Below are 18,679 nucleotides of genomic sequence, written 5' to 3'. Positions count from 1 at the left end.
CTTAGGGGAGGAAGTAAGACCAAGACAGTGGTGTTCAGATTGAAAGTCCAGTTTTAAAAACACACATTTTAAAAACGTCTTTTATTTTTAGTAAATTTAGACCTCAGTCCCTAAAGCTGTACTTGTATGTTTTCCACTTGGCTGATTTGTTCTGTTATTCATTGAGTCAGCATTTTCAGGCACCTTCTAGACTGTAAGCTCTGGGACAGCAGGCACTGGATCAGACGTAATACTACTGAGTCTTTGGTACTCAGCGCTCAGCAGACACTCAGCAAATCCCAGTGGAACGAAGTGGAGGGTGCAGAGCTGGGAAGACAGCCCACTTTTTGGGGTGGGGGGTGTGTGTCTGGAAAGGAAAAAGACAGTCACCATTTATTGTATAGAGCAAAGAAAACTGTCCTTACAAAGGAGAAAATGCCTTGAGGTTATAGAGGGTGCAAGGAACCGGGAGCTTGGCCATGATTGATTGCATGGGTAGTGGGAGCCACTGAAGTGTCAGAGAAAGGACGGGCAGGGGAGCTGTGGGAAGGCTTCAGGCAGGGATGGTGTCTGAGCTGGAGTGAAGGGAACTGGGGGAAGGGGGACACGGAATGTGGGGACCAGTCCCGGCTCTAAGCAGACACTGTCAGAACAGGGGAACCAGACCCCACAGAAGTGTCAGGTGCCCGTGAAATAGGGCTTAGTAACTAGTTTTATGTAGCAGGCAAGGCAAAAAGTAGAGGTCAGTTTGATTCTGAGTTTTTTGCCCCAGATGACTGAGGGAAAGGTTATGTGGTTAAGCTGGAATAGAAAAGAAAGAAAGCTTGTTTAGGAGGTATAGTAAGTTTTTAATCTTGGCTTTGGGCATCCGAGTTTTAGGGAGCAATTGGAATGTCTGGGAAGAGAGTTCAGGGGGTCTTCTACACATGTAGAGTCTCCTTCAAGAAAGAAGTCAGCTCTGAAGATACGGCAGTTGTTTGCCTAAAGATGATCTTGGAAGACCTGGGAACAGATGAGTTCAGAGGAATGGGAGGAGAGCCAGAGAGAGGGCAGACCTGGGTGGAATGCCACCAGGGCCTGGAAGCCAACGGGAACCCAGAGGCCAGAGTGCTCTCAGGGGAGTGGGGACAGCCTGAGAAAGTGGTGCAAGGTTTGGAGCGGAGGAGGAGGCAGCCTGTGGTGACTTGGAAGCTGACACCAAAGAGTCCTGTGGAGAAAATCCTGCAGGGAACAGGGTGGCAGACTGGATGGTGAAACAGCAGAGGCAGCTCTCGAGAGACCAGCTGTTTCCATTTCAGAGGAGATGCAAGAGCTCCAGACTGAGAGAGCACAGAGGAGACTGGGCTTCTGTGGACGGGGCAGTGTGGCGGGTGGGGACCAGACTTAAGACTGGCGTTTGCAGGGAGGTCTGAGCATGTAGACAGGGCACTGGGAGGAGGCCATTAGAGCGGATGACACTGAACAAGCACTTGCTGTGTGCTGAGCTCTCTGCGCATATACCGTGTGGCATCCCCATATCCACTTCATGATGCAGGGATTGTCACCCCGTTTTACAGACGGGCAAACTGAGGTGTAGGTTGGTTGTATAACTTGACTAAGGTCTTGCAGGTAGAATCAGGATTTGAACTCAGTCTGTCTGCCTTCAGATCCTGCGCCTCTGTGTTCCAGGTATGAAAGGCACAAGTCTAGAGTGGTGACTGGGGAGTCCAGTCTAGTGTAGATCAGGAGACTGAAGCATAGTGGACGTGAGGAGTAGCTGGAAAGGGGAATACCTCTGAGGGAGGGGAGCAGAGATGGTGAGAGGTAATAGGGATTTGGAACTGAAGCGGAGGCCAAGTTGACAGGGGTTACAGCAGATAGTTTTCCATCTCAGAAATTTCGGTGAGGCATTTACAGAGACTGTGGGGTCGGAGGGCATGTACCAAATAATACATATAATCACTGTAATGGGCAGCGGGCCCGGGATGATTGCAAGGAGTGCTGAGTGTTATTGGTTTGATGGTGAATGAATTTATAGTAGAATTACCCCAGTTTTACTTCTCGAAGAGACAGGGATCCATTCTTGGTTACAGAGCTTTATCTAAACAGGTCAGGCATTTCTCTACAACTGAAGAAAAATATTCTCTTTAAGTCAGCATCTCTCTCTGTTTTTCCTTGTTTCTAGGTTTGGACACAGGTTGAATGTGTCAGATCTGTATAAACTAACAGACACGGTTGCAATCCGTGAACAAGGAAATGGCAGGCTGGTGTGTCTCTTACCCAGCAGTCAGGCCCGCCAGAGCCCCTTGGGATCTTCCCAGTCTCACGACGGCTCCTCAACAAACTGCAGCCCAATCATATTTGAAGAGTTAGAGTATCACGAGCCTGTCTGCAGGCAGCACTGTCCCAACAAGGATTTCAGGTATGTTACCCATTTCCTTTGAGAAACAATCATTCTGTAAAAGGTCGTGGCACATCTGTTAGACTTACCTTGGGAACATCTTAGACCACTGAGAAATGTCAGCTCTCTGTTTCTGTTCTCTTTTCCGCAGTGAACATGAATTCGATCCAGACTCTTACAAGATTCCTTTTGTGATTCTCTCTCTGAAGACGTTTGCGCCCCAGGTCCATAGTCTTCTGCAGACACACGAGGGCACCGTGCCTTTATTAAGGTGACTGTCAAAGCCTTCGTTCTCCCCTTTCTAGAAAGTCTGCCCTCTGCCTGGGCCTCTCCCGATCACGCACTGTACCAGGCTTCAGCCTGGTGTTTTTAGCTACCACTTGTAGTCAAAGTGTATCTAACATGGGATTCATTCACTTAATATTTCAACAAGAACATTTCATGTTTGTGCTGAATTTTAGAAACATCAGCATGCCTGGGGCAGATTCTCCTCCACAGAGAAGAGCTGGTTGGAAGTGCTGTGCACAAGTCCTGTGAGAGTACACAGTCCCAAATAGTTGTAGATTTCAACATTTAAGGGAGAAAAGTATCCTTCATTAGTCTGTTTAACCACATCATGGGCCACGTGGTAAGCTTAAGAGAGGGGCCAACATGGTAGCAAGTTGCTGTAAAGTCACTGAACCAATATGTTTAGAGGAGCTTGAACTTGGAACCTGGTTACCTTACTTTTAACCCCGTCTGCCTGGTGGCTCAGAGGGTAAAGTGTCTGCCTGCAATGCAGGAGACCCGGGTTCGATCCCTGGGTTGGGAAGATCCCCTGGAGAAGGAAATGGCAACCCACTCCAGTATTCTTGCCTGGAGAATCCCATGGACAGAGGAGCCTGGTGGGCTACAGTCCACGGGGTTGCAAAGAGTCGGACACGACTGAGCGACTTCACTTTTGCTTTCGCTAGAAAACTTAATGGAATTTTTGGTACCAAAGAGAGACAGTGATCACTTCTCTAGGACTTCATTTGAACTTTCAAAGCCAGACCATGGGCATCTTAGCAGAAATTACTTATTAATGGATGTGTTAAGAGCAGCCGTCTGTTTGCCAGGTGCTCTGTTTTTTCATTATTTTAATTAACCTTTTCCCCTGCCCCACTTCAGTTTTCCAGATTGTTATGCTGCAGAGTTTGGCGAACTGGAAATAGTGCAGGAAAACCGAGGCGGGGGCGTCCCCTTGGAGCACCTCATCACCTGCGTGCCAGGTGTGAACATCGCCACCGCACAGAATGGCGTCAAAGTAGTTAAGTGGATTCACAACAAGCCCCCGCCTCCAAACACAGGTAAGTTTCAGGTATTTGGTCCTTTGAAGCCACGGTCTACTGCAGTACAGGCTGCTGGCCTTTCTCTCAAATAGCAGCAATGTTTGCCCTTCATAAAGCAGCATGGTTGTCTCCTTTGGTCTTTTAAAAACTCCAGAGTGCTGACGGTTTGGCAGAACTAGACTTTGGAAAGTACCAGCATAAATTATTTTTTAAAAAACTTTTTCTTAAACCCAGCTTCCACAGTTACAAATCTTCTCTAGTTATCTAACTTTGTAAAGCTTGTTTGGCTTGCCTTTTAAAAATCGTTTCAGATCTTTGAAGGAATTTTCTCTGAATATTTACTCCAGCAATTTATTCTAATCGATGCTTTTGACTTTGATCAATGCAAAAATAGATTTAACTCTTTAAGTGTCAGGGACCAGGATCTTTGATCTGGGAGATACATGAGATTCTGGGCTTCAGCGACCCCTGAGCTGCAGGTGTCTGATCCTGTTACCTGAGAACAGCACTGTTACCTTGGCCCCCAAAACTTCCTCCTCATCAGCTCCCACCTTCCCCTGCCCCTTCCCTGTAGGAAGAAAGGTCAGGAAAACGAGGGAGCTTTTGTACTGGAGCCTCTCCCAGCCTTGCCCCTCAGGCGGACACCCTCCAGGTCCCCGTGTTGTGCTGTTTCCTTTCTCCGTTCTCCTGTGTCATTAGCCCACTAGTCCCTTATAAGGGCTTCCATCTGATTATTTATACTTTCGTAAATAAAATAATCAGTGTCTTAATTATATGAACATTCAAGATAAATTCGAAAACCTGTTTCTTAGTTTTATCTCATGCTAGTTCTGCATCATTGCTTTCCATGGTTATCTGGGCAACATTTGCAAGCTCCTCTCTGGGTTAATTAGGCTCTTGTGGGCTACCTGCATAACTACCATTTATAACTTTGTTTCTACAGAAAAGTATGTTAGTGAGGACATCACAAATGGTTCTTTGACATACAACCATTTAAGCTTTAAACTTCCTCTATATCTACTCTTCCCTTTTTTTTTTTTAACTGAAACTAATTTATTTGGAATCCCGATTTTTTTCTCCGAAGCTAAATTTATTTTTAATTGAAGGAGAATTGCTTCACAGTATTGTGTTGGCCTTCGCCATACTACTCTTCTCTCTTTTAAGTTCTCACTGCATTGAAGCATGCTTCACTTTGGCGACTTGACTTCCAGAAGCAGTGGGAAAGCATTCGCCAGTCTGTAAAGAAGTTGGGTTATCCTGTGGGTTGTATAGGACCTGAGTACAGCAGCGGGGAACTGACACGGCTGTTTGGTCTTGTGCATTTGTCATTATTGAGTTCACACAGGGAGCGCGAGGTTAGTTATTTCTCTTTCTGCTGCTGCAGTCATACTTTATGTCTTTTGCATGTTCCTGTTTTCTCTCCAAATATGTATTAGACCCTTGGCTTCTGCGTTCTAAAAGTCCTGTGGGTAACCCCCAGCTGATCCAGTTCAGTAGAGAAGTGATCGATCTATTGAAGAACCAACCATCCTGTGTCATACCGATTAGTAACTTCATCCCCTCTTACCACCATCATTTTGCAAAGCAGTGCCGGGTATCGGACTATGGCTATTCCAAGCTGATCGAATTGTTAGAAGCAGTGCCTCATGTGTTGCAGGTAAGGAGAGCTGAGAGTTCATTTGTTTAACAGTGGAAATGTCCCTCCGTGGCTTTGACTGTCTCTGCCAAAGAAACAGGGTAGCTGGTGACTTAATTCCTCAGAAGTCAGAGCAGAGCATCCCGTAAAAACTTCTTTGTACATGTGTGTGTCTTCTCAGTTGTTCAGAAAGCTGTGAGCTTCCAACTAAAAGGAACTCTTAAGTGCACTGAGGAGTACTTTCTTTCTCACCTCTGTAGACTGCCCTCCTTCCTCCCAGCACAGTCCTCTCTAACTCTTCCATAGGAACTGCTGTAACACGGGCTTCCTTTCCCATGAAGGAGTTCAAGACCAGTTACTGGACTGGAACCTGACAGTGCTTGCTAAGGAGTCTTTGCCTATTAACCTACAGTGTGATAATCGCTTCCCACTTGTAAACATGGCCTGCAGAATTTGAGCTGTCTTTTAGAGACAAAATCAGTTGCCCAGGCTGATAACATGTGACTTCAGGAAAGAGTATGCAAGGGAAAAAAGGGGATCCCAGGCACGTGAGCAGTTGTTCATTCTGACAGCCACACTTCGTTTATCTACCTGTGTTTCGAAGTGCAGATATCATACAGAAGGATTTGTACCCTGAGGGCGGTAACAGGAGAGAGAGCACGAGCTATCAAAAAGAGAGTCAGGCTCTGCCAAGGTCTTAGGAGTGTAAATAACCCAAGCGTCTGGTTTGCAGATTCTTGGAATGGGCTCCAAACGTCTGCTGACCCTTACCCACAGAGCCCAGGTGAAGCGCTTTACTCAGGATCTACTGAAACTTCTCAAATCCCAAGCCAGCAAACAAGTCATTGTGAAAGAATTCGCACAGGCTTACCATTGGTGAGTTGAGAAAAAAATAAAAACAAATATTTTAAGACACTTGTTCTTCTGAATTTAAGAATAATGATCTAAGTTTTCCATTCAGCATTCTTTGGGAAAAACTTAAAAAGTGATTTTGGCAAGTACTGCTTCTCATTCTTCACCCATCTCCATGATTAAAACCTAGGTGTTTCTCAAAGGACTGGGATGTCACTGAATATGGTGTTTGTGAGTTGATTGATATCATATCAGAGATCCCAGACACCACCATCTGCTTGTCCCAACAAGATAGCGAAGCAATGATTTGTATCCCCAGAAGAGGTACGTGCCTTACCGTTGCTGGAAGGAGGTTGTCTGGCCCAGTGGTTACTGTGGCAGGGAACCACACAGGGATGCGCTCACCCCCCGTTGTGGTTCCTGGAGATGCCATGGAAAGTGCAGCGTGAACTCTGCACCACCAGCCGGTGGATCCTAGCTGCTTCAGAGTAGGGGAAGGCGCTTGTTGAGAAGAAAAGCAGGCTGTTTTTTCCGAATTCACTCTAAGGGAAAAGGGAAGCATAACCAGCACTTTTTAAAAATGTCTCCTTTAGCCTGTCTGTGGCTGCTTCTGCTGTAATTACCCACCTGAGTCAGCTGCCTGGCTGTTGCTTGTCTGATTTTTCACTCTTTTAAGATGTTTTCCTCTGCACACCTGAGAAGGAAAAAAGACACAAATGAATGTTTCATCTTTCACGTTTTGCTAGTTCCAGCTGAGGTCTGAAATGGGAACTAAGAAAAATTAAATCTATGTACAGTCATGTTCTTCCACGCATGTTGATCTGTGGAACATTCTAAAACTGTGCTCTTGAAGGACACTGAAGTCCATGAAGTCATAGTGTTTCAAAGCTAAAATGACTATGGTCAGTATTTCTAGAATCCTCGTTTAAAATTTAACAGAAACATACATCTAAATGTTTCTCCCCTGTATTTTTGTTAAACTTTTGGTACCTGTTGCTGCTAGCAATTTTAACTGAAGAGCAGCTGAATAAACAAAGCACGTGAATATCCAGAAGTGCGATTTAATAAAATGATTTCCAGATTACAAAAGTACAGATATATGTATGTGTGTCATGTTCATATATATGGAGTGGGTATGGGGAAGCGGAGGGGCTAGAGAGATTATTTCTAGCTTGTGAAATGAAATCACATAGGTGTGTATGTGTGCGTGTGTGTATCATGGCTTCCTGCTGTTCTGCCCTAGATCAAATTTGAAAGCCATTTGGAAAGAGAGAAGAGAGTGTTTTAGGTTGTGTTTGGAAGGCAAAGATGGTATCTCTTATAGTCTAGTGCATAGGACTAACTACACTAATGATGAGAATATAAATGGGTCAAAGATAATTGTGGTTTATGGGTTTTTTGTTTTGTTTTGTTTTTTAAGAACGTACTCAGGATGAAATAGAAAGGACAAAACAGTTCTCCAAAGATGTTGTGGATTTGCTGCGGCATCAACCCCATTTCCGGATGCCCTTTAATAAATTTATCCCCTCTTACCATCACCACTTTGGCCGGCAGTGCAAACTTGCATACTATGGTTTTACCAAACTACTTGAACTTTTTGAAGCCATACCTGATATTTTACAAGTAAGTGAAGAATTCTATTTTTCAGAACAATATGGGGAGAATAAAGGAAAATCTAGGCCTTTTTGCCTTGGAAGTGGAAGTTATAAAATAGGATGAAAATTTGCACAACTGAGCATGCACACTTGTTTTGGCTGTGACGTGCAGCGTGTGGGATCTTGGTTCCCCAGCCAGGGATCACACTCACATTCCCTGCTTGGAAAGTGTGGTGTCTTAACCTCTGGACTACTGAGGAAGTCCCTGCTAGCAACCATTTTTGACCTGCACAATGCTTAAAAATGTTTTGTGAGTGATAAAACGGACATTACCTGTCTGCCTGTTTTTAAGTGTACAGTTCAGCAGTGTTAGATATCCTCATGTGCAACTAATTTCCAGAACTTTCTAACCTTGCAAAACTGAAACTGGACAGAAGTGCTTCTTAGTTCTTGATTGTATATATTTTCTTGCCAGTTTATCCCATGAACATTCTCCCTTTCCTCCTCCTGTGTTTTCCAAGGTATTGGAATGTGGAGAAGAGAAGATCCTCACTTTGACAGAGGTTGAACGATTCAAAGCTCTAGCTGCCCAGTTCGTTAAACTCCTTCGGTCCCAAAAAGATAACTGCCTTATGATGACAGATCTGCTTAAGGAATATGCTAAGACTTTTGGTTACACATTTCGTCTCCAAGACTACGATGTCAGTTCAGTTTCAGCTTTAACACAGAAACTCTGCCATGTCGTAAAGGTAACAGGATTATTTTCTTTCACAGAGTGAGGTTTGTGGTGGTATAATCCTCATTGGGATAGTTGCATATGATTTAGTGTTTCAGTATTTACACCTTGCGCTGCTTACTACTGTTGTGCAACACGTTCTGTGTTGTTAATACCTTATTGGGTCATAAGAGATGACTTGGGTTTGGCGGGGGAGATTTTGGGGATTGCCTTCGTGGGTCTATTAGCAGCCTCCCCAAAGTAACATCTGTGAACCGACGCAGTCCCCTGTTTATCCCAGGGTGTTTATTCTCAGATGTCTCGGTCCTGCTGACCTGAAGTTGGATCCTTCTACACAGATCTTTGTCTACAGAGTTTTGGGGAGACTGAAATTACAGCTCTCTTCTCCTTTCCAGGTTCTTTTTTTTTTTTTAAGATCCATCTCCCTGATAGGCTTTTTTTTTCTTTTTAATTTTTATTGGGAGTATAGTTTTGCTTTCCAATGTATGTTACTTGATGTTCTATAGCACTTCCTTCTGAACTTACAGAGTAGATTTAGGAGCAGTCTGGGGCTCAGAGTTGCCTTGGGTGCTGGTGAGGCTGAATTGGAGAGGGTGGCTGCCTCTTCCTCCCCGGCCTGCACTGCGTCAACCCTCCAGCCCTGGGCAGAGCAGCCGGACGGTGTGCAGGCTGCCCCTGTTACAGAACCAAGAAAACTCACTGCAGGGAGGAAGAAATGGAAGGAAAACGTGGGGAGTGGTGGCCGCCCCAGTCACAGCTGTGGGAGGAGTCTGTTTCTGTGCTGGGTAGTTAGAGAAGGAAGACCCTTCTTGGGAGGCAGGGAGGCAGCACCTGAGAACAGAAAGGACCCTGGAGGGGGGCATGGCCAAGGCCAAGGAGGAGGGGCGGCTGGCAGCACCTCTCCCGAGAGAGGGTGGGTGCGGCAGGACTCCCGCGAGCTTGGGGCCAGCCTGAGTGCAGGCAGGTTGACGTGCCGCCAGCCGGAGCAGTGGCAGCGTCAGGGTGGCATGAGACGGAAGCCACGTGGAGCGGGCTGAGCAATGAGGAGGCACGAAATCAGCAGCAGGTAACTGGCAGCTTTTTTGCGTGTTTGCCTGTGATGGAGAAGAGCGCGAGACCATGGTATTGAGCAAGCCAATGAGAACTCAGGGGCCGGTCTTCTTTCCAGTCTGGGAGGCTTGGCGTGTTTGAGAGCTGCCACGGAGGAGCTGCCTGAGAAAGACTGACTTAGGGGAGAAGGGGTGAGGGGGTGAGGGTCCCAAGGAGGCCGGAATTGTGGGTGTTGGCATTCCGTGGAGGGAGGCATAGGTCTGAGGTTAGTATTTTGACAGAAGGGAAGAGGGGTGGGGCAGCTGCAGATGTGGGTGAGTTTGGTGTGTGTCACCAGGCCAAGGAGGGAGTTCCCTTCTGAGAGCTGTTATCTGTTAACGTGCAAGGTGAGTGCAGCCGCTGAGAGAGGGAGAGAAGGTTCAAGGTGGGCTCTTGCCAGAGGGGCTCAACGAAAAGGCCTAGGGACAAAGGATTGTAGAGTACTGACAAGAATGTTAATGAGGCAATGGCCCATCAGTGCCAGGATGGATAAAAGAGCAAAGTGAAGCAAGGTGAGGGCTCCTGAACCAGGACGAAATAGGAGTCTGTGCTGGCAGAGCTGAAGAAGCGTCAGAGTTCAGCATTCACATTGCCTTCCTGTCTCCCACCCCGGTGTCGGCTCCAGCCTCCCTGCCCTTGGATGCAGGATGCCTGTGTGTGTGGTGGGCGGGGTGGTTGAATGAGTGATTCTGGAAGTGGGCAGTGATAAGGTCTCCAGTGTGGCCTGGGTTGGGGTCTGGAGTGGAACAGAGTAGAAGGGTATGTCTTTGGAGATGAGAACATGGAGAAACTGAAAGCCCTGGTGTGAGACAGGCCCCCAGGTGTTCGTTTGCTCAGGATGATGGCAGTGGTGGTCTTCAGTGGACCGAAGACCCTAAGCCGTGACCACCAACCATGATGAAGGAGGGCCAGCAGCTGGGGCATTGGGCGGAGTAGTGAAGCAGCAGCTCCAGTGCCGCCCTGGCTGCACTCGGCGGTCTCCTGGGGGCTTCTGAGGAATGCCGAGGCCTCTGTGATTCTTAGAGAATGAAGCCAGGTGTTCTTTGAGCCTTGGCATATTTGATAAGCTCACTAGGTGATTCCAGGGTGTACCCTAGGTCAGGAATCTTTAATAATGATCTGGGCAGATAATCTAAGAAGATGCCTCAGAGTCCCCTGGACTTGGGTCTGTTGATTGATTAAACCCCAGGTCTGCGGAGGCAATCTGCAGTTCTGAATCTGAATCCATAACCGCAGTAGTGGAGTCAGAGTCCACCCACCACCCTCCTGTCCCATCTCCGGGTGGGCGTCGGCACCAGAGACGCACTGGTATTGGACTGGCTCGTCAGGTGCTGCCCCCATGCTCTGCCCCTGAGGGACCAGTGCCCCTGATCTTGACCATGGTGCTGGCTGGAAATCAGCTAAAGGGGAAAACAGCCAGCAGGGTGGGCAGTGGTTCACCTGCCTGTGCCTGAGCAGTGTGCGTCCTGGAGCTCTGCCTGTTTACGCTCCAGGTGTGACTCACGTCACAGACTCGCCCCTGACCAAGTCCTGCAGGTCTCAGTCACCAAATGCCTATTTCTTCACGTGCTGTTTGGTCCCCAAATGATAACCTATTTCTCTCTCACAAGGTTTCCCTCCCTCTGCAGTGAACCAGTTAAACCCTTTATCTCCTTGAGAATCTGAAAAAAAAATTGTAAAGTAGACGTACAGTCAGACGCGACGGCACCAGCTGTGTTTTCATTCCTGATGGACTAGAGGAATGCTGCTTGCCTTTGGGCAGAGAAGGCCTTCTGTCACCTCCTGTGTCCAGTCCCTGGGACATACCCTTGGGGGCGAGTCGAGTGCAGAGCAGCTCTGTGGAGGGTCACTGCAGCCTCACCACCCCCTGCTCCCTGAGAACACCAACCCTTAGTCCATAAGCTGTGCCAATGAACATCAGCGGGCTGGGCTCTTCCTGGAGGAGTGGTGGTGTCCACGGGTGTTTCTGATCATGGACCAGCAGGGCAGGAGAGAAAAGTTCTGCAGTTGCTCCATAGTGTTGGTCTGGGGTCCCTGAGAACTTGCAGCAAACCCATTCACTGTACTTCAGTTTTGCAGAAAAACGGATCTACCTCTCATGGTCTCACTTGCCAGCGTGAAACTAGATGAACAGGGTGTGACTCAGGCCATCTCTCGAGTCCTGAGAGGTGCATTCTTGTTTCCCCCAGGTTGCTGATATGGAATCTGGCAAACAGATTCAGCTGATCAACCGCAAGTCTCTGCGTGCTCTCACTGCCCAGCTGCTGGTGTTGTTGATGTCTTGGGAGGGAACCACCCACCTTTCTGTCGACGAGCTCAAGAGACACTATGAAAGCACACACAGCACTCCTCTCAACCCCTGTGAATATGGGTTCATGACCTTGACCGAACTTCTGAAGAGTCTGCCTTACTTAGTTGAGGTATGAATGGTAATGATTCTGGAACTACCGTAATGAAAGTCACTCTCTCGGGTATCTCTCGACCACAGAATGGTCCAGATTAGGCTGGTTGGTCGTTTTACAGATGAGCAGAGGCCTTGGCAGGGGCAGGCACCCTGCCCAAGCAAGTGACAAGCCGGGACGAGAGCCCCGGCCTCTGGCTCCTTGGACTGAGGTGCCTTTTTCTTCTGCTGGGCTGGATGCTGGTGCTGCCACCACTTTCTGAATTAGGTGGCTTATGTGATGGCTTCAAGTCACTTACCAGTCAGATGCAGGTCAGAAAGGAAGGTTGACTGGATGGTCACCAGGTGGTCACTTATTTCCTAGGAGAGATAAGTAAGATCCCAGTAAAAAGATCAAATTTACTCCAGATTTTTAAGAAGTTAAAACTTAGACCAATTAACACAAATTTTTTAGACTGAAGATCACTGAAATTTTACTACTGACAAAAGGCACCAGGGGGACTTCCCCGGAAGTCCAGTGGTTAGGGCTCTGAGCTTCCACTACAGGGGGTGTGGTCAGGAAAAGTATGATCCTTGCATGCCCCACCGTATGGCCAAAAAAAGCCCCCAAAACCCCAAAGGCGCCAGAACTAGATGGGTTAAGAACTGAGTTTCAGCTCACCTAAAGAATAAATAACTCCCACTTTTTAAAAACCTCTTCTAGGTCACCTGGAAAAAAAAAAGAAAGGAAGCACACCACTTCTGTTATGAACCTGAAGTAACTTTAATACCAGAAACCTAATATAGTCCCCCCAAAGAAATTGATTCTAGCTAGGATATTAACTAAATCAGCAATGTAAGAAAATGATTGTTACCGTATAGCCACGTGATTGATAATTAAATAATTTAAAAGCTGTCTCCTCGGGCAAACATTAATCAACTCCCTTGACCACTTTCTAGACCGTACCTTGTCGTTGGTATTCTTCCTTGATGGGCCCGCTAGCCCAGCTGGGAGAGGACTTCCTCCCATTGTTGTTTGGTCATCCTCGCCTGCCTTCTGCAAGGTTTCTGTTAGGTCAGTTTAACAAGAACTCCGCCTGCTCTGGGTGTCCCTCTCCTCAGCCCCCATGGCTGTAAACCCACCTCTGGTGAGTTTCCCATCTGGAAAGGACACCTAGGTTTCCTGGGTGGCGCTCATGGTAAAGAATCAGCCTGCTCGTTCAGGAAGGGCAAGAGAGGTGGGTTCAATTCCTGGGTCAGGAAGATCCCTAGAGTAGGAAATGGCAACCCGCTCTTGCCTGCAGAATTCTGTGGACAGAGGAGCCTGGCGGGCCACAGTCCAAGGAGTCACAGAAGAGTTGGACACTGAGCACACCCATCAGAACAAGTATGAACTAGTACATGAACACTAGTTGTACAACATTTCAGGACAAAAGGCGTCCCGTGGCCAGCTAAGGCTAGGAAAGATCCCTTATCTCAGGGATCTCCAGGGAGGGCATGTTAAAGGCTTATGTAAAGAGATTTATTTACTTTCTTGAGGACAGAAGAGTTTTGTGCTTTTGTTGTTGAAAGGACACTGAAGTCGTCGCCCGCATCCCAGTGTCCCTGGGGAGATGAGGGTCGGTGGCCTCAGTCCCCACAGCTGCCGCGCTGTTCACCTGCGGGTCAGCTCTCCTCTTCACTGCCTCCTTTCACTGAGTTTACCGGTTTCCTTGCTTTCTGACACACCATTTCTTCAGACGTCTACTGCCGGAGACCTGCAGACAGAATTAGAGTTGCTCAAGGCTGTAGTCCTCTCTTGGAGGACGTCCTTGAATCCCTGGCTTATGACCCATTTTCAAATTTCACTTGGCGTCTCTCTTCACTCTCAGAGACCCACTCTCCCAGGAGGCAGGACCTGTCACTCTGGAAGTTTCTAATACTGCTGTTTTCTCCTGGACCAGGTTTTTACTAATGACAAGACAGAGGAGTGTGTGAAGCTAACAAGTCTGTATTTGTTTGCCAAGAACGTTCGGTCTTTGCTTCATACTTACCACTACCAGCAGCTTTTCCTTCATGAATTTTCCATGGCCTATAGCAAGTATGTGGGAGAAACACTGCAGCCCAAGACATATGGCTTCAGTAGTGTGGAGGAGCTGTTGGGAGCCATCCCGCAGGTAGGCGTTTTCTGAGTTTCTTGAAGGGTAGCCTCTGTTGGACAGAATGAAAAGGCAGGCATTTTGAACCAGTCCTTTCAAAACATACATACTGTTGGCCAAAAAAGAAAAAGAATGATTTTAGCGTTTCTTCTTCATTCTGCAAACCTTTGCTACATTCATCGGAGGAGGACCAGGCATGGGGATCCCAGAGCAGAGTCCTCAGGACGTGCAGAAGCTGATTAACCACGTGATGAAGAGGGGCGGGGCGGGCACTGTGAGCAGGCGCAGGGCAGTCAGAAGTGGGAGGGTGGGGAATGGGTGCCTCACCACTCGGTTCCGGGGGCAGGGACTCCGTGGGGAGAGCAGAGGAGCCTAGGGGTGCTGTCCGTGGAGGAGTGGAGAGAACCAGGAGGGGAAGGAGCCTGGCATTTGAAGTGGGAAAGGACACGAGGCCGTGATAGCTGGAGAGTCGAGGTGAGGGGCTTGGTGACAGCAGCGTGTGAGGGGAGTGCTGGGAGCCCCGGGCCACTGCTGCTCCTTTCTTGGCAGAGGCGGCGGCAGCACGATTAGGTAGGGGTCTTTGTTTTAGGTTTAGTGAGCTTTAGCTTGAGAGGCATGAGGGAGCCATTCATTCTTTTTAAGGTGAACATAGTGTCTGGAAAAGCTGGTGAGAGCTCCCACATGAGAACTAACTTCATTTATATACCAGAGCTGGTATTTGGGAGGTGATGTCTTTAAGAACCTTAAGGAGTGAAACCAAGTCTCATGATTTCTAAGACTACACAGCTTTTTATAAAGGGCGTGTGTCTCCATCCTCTGTTGTTTTAAAACAAAGTGTCGAAAAATTTTCTGTGGCATTGATTTACTTTTAAATCCTAGTATGTTTAAGTATGTTACCAGACGTATAATTTTAGGGTTTATTTCTCCTCCTTTTCCACTTCATAACCAGTAATATGTCTTGTGTGCAGGTGGTCTGGATAAAAGGACATGGTCATAAGAGAATTGTAGTGTTAAAAAATGACATGAAAAGTAAGTACACCCCATCCCTGCCCCCCTTCACAGGCCCCAGGTCTGTCACCTGCTCCCCCTCTGACGGGTGTTTTCTGTCCTCCAGGTCGCATGAATTCACTCGGTCCTTCCCCTGCCAGTCACGAGACCCAGCCCTCAGCTCCCGAGCGCATCCTGGAGGTGCCCGAGTCTCCCCCGGCCTCGGAGCTCAGACTCGGAGTGGGTGGCGACGGTGAGAGGGGGAAAACCAAGGCTGGTGACGTTGCCAGGACACGGCTTGGGGTGGAGTCAGAGTGGGTCAGGGGAAAGGACGACAGCAGGGTCATCTTCATTCTTTAAAGGGAGGTGTTGGTACATTTTCCAAAGGAGTCTGGCGTTTGGTTAATAACAGAGAAAAAACTGGTCTGCATTTGATGGTTGACCAGTTAAGGTTCTTGAAGGGTGTTGGTAGCCCCTGTTACAACAGTATGGCAGCCCTGTTCAGATGTTAAAGAAAAGCGATTCTGACACTTGTTAAAATACTTGAAGACAGTTGCAGTGGGATCAACTCTGCTGCCCTCTGAAAGGGAGATGGAGCTTAGCTCTGCAGGCAAGGAGCAGAGCCAGGGCGTCAGTGACTGAAAACTCTTCAAGAGAAGATGTCTGGCTCGGGGGATTCCGGCCGACCTGAGAGGGTTCTTAGACCTCAAAGGTTGGGGGTGGGGTGGGATGATGAGCTTGATGAGATATCGGGGGTGAGGGGATTCCTCTAAACTGACTTCCCATGGTTCTTGCCAAGAGTGGCCAGGGCACTGAAAGCTGTGGTCAAGGGCTGGCGGGGAAGGGGGCTGTGGAGCCCGACCCCTGACTGAAGGTGTGTCAGGGAGTCTTGATTGCAGGACTTCCCTGGGAAAGAGTTGACAGGAATGCACTGGTGCAACTGAAGAGCGCCGGCAAGGCACCCCGACTTCATGTGGCCCTCTCCGTGTACAAGACGGGGAGCAGCTCACCTGACTTCTGCGCCCATTGCCATTTTATCTTAGGGCAAGTCGTTTTAAGTAGTTACAGGCGCTGCTGTGCTGTGTTGATTGGGTGATCGGCTCTGCAGCATTTTACAGGTCTACAAAGCACCTGGATGTAGCTCGTCCTCTCAGGCCGTCAGCACAGCCTTCAGCAGTCACCTCCATCCTAATGAACTGAAATTCCAGAAGCAGTAGCTTACCTGAGAGCACGCAGCGAGGCAGCGACAGAACTGGGACCCGAGCCCTCTAATCCTGACATGTGCTCCCTTCAAGGACTTGCTATGGGTTTTTAAATTGTCCTTTGCTGTTCATAACACAAATCGGGCGATCCTGGCAGCAGCATTTTCACTTACTAGAGAGAGGACTCAGACCTTTCTGTTAGTGGGTTGTTTTTTTTTTTTTTAAAAACCTTGTGTTCTTGAGTACGTTCTGACCTCAGGGAGTCAGGGAGAAGGTGCGCCTCGGGCAATGCTGTGGCTGCCTGGTCCTGAGCAGATGTCCTCCCGCCCCCACCCGCCTCCCCCAGGGCCCCATCCTGCGGAGCAGGAGCTGCTGCGCCTGACCGACGACTCCCCGGTGGACCTCCTGTGCGCGCCCGTCCCCTCCTGCCTGCCGTCCCCGCAGCTGAGGCCGGATCCCGTCGTTCTCCAGGCTGCCGATCTCATCTGGTTTGAGGAGCACCCTCAGGAGCCTTCAGGTGGGAGACGCTGCGTCCCTGGGGGAGTGGGTTCTCGTGGCTTTAGTCAGACAGCAGACACTTCACGCCAAGACGTTAACTGTGTGATGGACGTAGGGAGCCACTCTACCTTTGCAGGCACAAAAATACCTGTGAGGATTACTCAGACCCTTCTCCTGTCAGCTTTCCTGCAGGGCTGGGCTCACAGCCTGAGGTGCTGGCGAAGCAGCAGGCCAGGGCACGACAGCGGTCTTGAGGGCACTGCAGCTGTGCTCAGGCGGGGAGCCCACGGAGCAGCGCGTGGGGGCCGCCTCGGCTGTGCTCCCCACTTTGTAAAGCGCAGCAGCTCCAGGGGCAACCCCTACCTGTCACCAGACACGAGCTAAAGGTCGCAGAGGGTCCTGGGGCTCCAGGGGGCTGTGAATGGGGGAGGGAGGGGGCATCTGCATCTTGAACCCCAGCTTGTGCTGCAGGCAGGGCTGGCCTGGGCCCCAGGGTGCCAGGCCGGGAAGGGGCAGAGCCAGGACTGGAGCCCCAGCCTCTCGTCTTTGTGCCGTATCGCCACCCACCGAGAGGCCAGCCCGCCTGCCGTGTCGAGGAGGGCCTTTCCCCGTTGCCTCCTCTGTTGTGACGGGTCCTTCCCTGCTCTGCTGACACTGCTGTCCAGGAGATGACCCTGCTGCTGACCACAGGCCTCAGTCTTCTTACCAGCCTCTGGCCCCGTCACCCAGAGAAAGAACCTGAAAGAGGCTGTTTGTCTGGAAGATGAGTAGGGAGACGTGAGCCTCCCTGGCTGCTGGGTAGACCTGGGCTGTGGCGACAGCAGAGGTGGTATCCCTACAAGCCTAGACTTGATAGGAAACTGATGGTAGCTCTTCCGTGGGTGTAGCCTTGGTGTGTTTAGTGTACGAGTTCAGCCATCCTTGTGTGATGGGGAGAGAAATAATCTCGAGTGGCATTGACAGGTCCGTCCATTTTTCCCCCGAGAGTGTCAGCCTGAGAGCTGCGCTGAGGCTCTGCGTGCCTGCCGTCACTTTGGGCCTCTGTGACCCTTCAGTGTGAGAGCCCCTTGCACACACAGTGGGAGCCTGAAGTACAGGACACATCTCTTCCAAGTGATGTGGCTCTGTCCACACAGCGGGCTAATCATTGGCATTTGTGGCTCAACCAGAGAAGGATAGTTTTTGGGCGCTGCAGGAAAAGTGGGCTGCTTCTCTTCCTGGAGTTTAAAAAATACACATCTGTGTATCTATTTGGCTGCGTAGGGTCTTAGTCACGGCACTCAGGATCTTCGCTGCATCGTGCGGGATCCTTCCTTGTGGCCCCCGGACTCTAGCTGTGGTGCGTGGGCTCAGGCCATGGCACGTGAGATCCCAGTTCCCCGACCAGGGATCAGACCTGCATCCCTTGCAGTGCCAGGTGGATTCTCAACCACTGGACCCCCAGGGACTTCCCTCTTCCTGGATTTCTGAGGGTATTTCTGACTCCGTGTGGTTCTCCCCTTAGCTCTGCCTGCCCGTGTGCCTCCCTCCCCCACCTTAGATCCCTTAGGAGCAGGGGAATGAGCCAGGGCTCCCTGGTACCAGGGCCCTTCTGGTCTGAAAGTCCTTAGGTCACATGTGGCTTTCTGGGTCCTTCGTTACCTGACAGAGAATGAACGGGCAGAGAAGAAAAAAGTGTTTTTAAACCACGGATGGCCCACGAATTTGTAACCCAAAATGACGGTCTCTGAAGTTTTGTAATTCAAGGAAGAGCAGAGATGCAATTTTTAAACACCTGACTTATGTGATACCTGGTATTGGCCGCAGAGCTAACGTGTAAATTAGACCATGTGTGTGACGATCGGGGATTAATTTTTTGAGAAATGAGAGGAATTGAAAACCAACACTGCTGGCAGGT

At 49.1% G+C, this 18,679-nt stretch overlaps 1 protein-coding gene and 1 long non-coding RNA gene across 7 annotated transcripts in view; one reads left to right on the top strand and one right to left on the bottom strand.

Annotated features, from left to right (window-relative positions):
- Positions 1-18,679, top strand: part of MARF1 (meiosis regulator and mRNA stability factor 1) — a 39,539-nt gene that overhangs the window by 18,222 nt on the left and 2,638 nt on the right. For all 4 annotated transcript variants that reach the window (XM_061401207.1, XM_061401205.1, XM_061401204.1 and 1 more), the window contains exons 14-26: positions 2,144-2,380; positions 2,511-2,630; positions 3,509-3,687; positions 5,106-5,326; positions 6,039-6,181; positions 6,348-6,481; positions 7,578-7,780; positions 8,274-8,501; positions 11,767-11,997; positions 13,901-14,113; positions 15,064-15,124; positions 15,210-15,335; positions 16,631-16,801. In XM_061401207.1, coding sequence (XP_061257191.1) covers positions 2,144-2,380; positions 2,511-2,630; positions 3,509-3,687; positions 5,106-5,326; positions 6,039-6,181; positions 6,348-6,481; positions 7,578-7,780; positions 8,274-8,501; positions 11,767-11,997; positions 13,901-14,113; positions 15,064-15,124; positions 15,210-15,335; positions 16,631-16,801 — 2,267 coding nt within the window. The remainder of the gene's footprint in view (positions 1-2,143; positions 2,381-2,510; positions 2,631-3,508; positions 3,688-5,105; positions 5,327-6,038; positions 6,182-6,347; positions 6,482-7,577; positions 7,781-8,273; positions 8,502-11,766; positions 11,998-13,900; positions 14,114-15,063; positions 15,125-15,209; positions 15,336-16,630; positions 16,802-18,679) is intronic.
- Positions 65-13,727, bottom strand: LOC133238282 (uncharacterized). 3 transcript variants are annotated; one of them, XR_009733502.1, is made up of 6 exons: positions 13,101-13,726; positions 12,640-12,686; positions 12,278-12,338; positions 6,785-6,851; positions 6,495-6,699; positions 65-346 (listed from the first exon to the last, which is right to left on the bottom strand). It is a non-coding gene; the product is annotated as an uncharacterized LOC133238282 (long non-coding RNA). The 3 variants fall into 3 exon arrangements; XR_009733500.1 differs by having other exon boundaries at positions 12,833-13,725; XR_009733501.1 differs by lacking the exon at positions 65-346 and adding an exon at positions 5,272-5,390 and having other exon boundaries at positions 12,833-13,727.

The sequence above is a fragment of the Bos javanicus genome, chromosome 25 (genome assembly GCF_032452875.1).
Source record: "Bos javanicus breed banteng chromosome 25, ARS-OSU_banteng_1.0, whole genome shotgun sequence".
NCBI lineage: Eukaryota > Metazoa > Chordata > Mammalia > Artiodactyla > Bovidae > Bos > Bos javanicus.
This window is presented reverse-complemented; position numbering and strand designations above follow the sequence as displayed.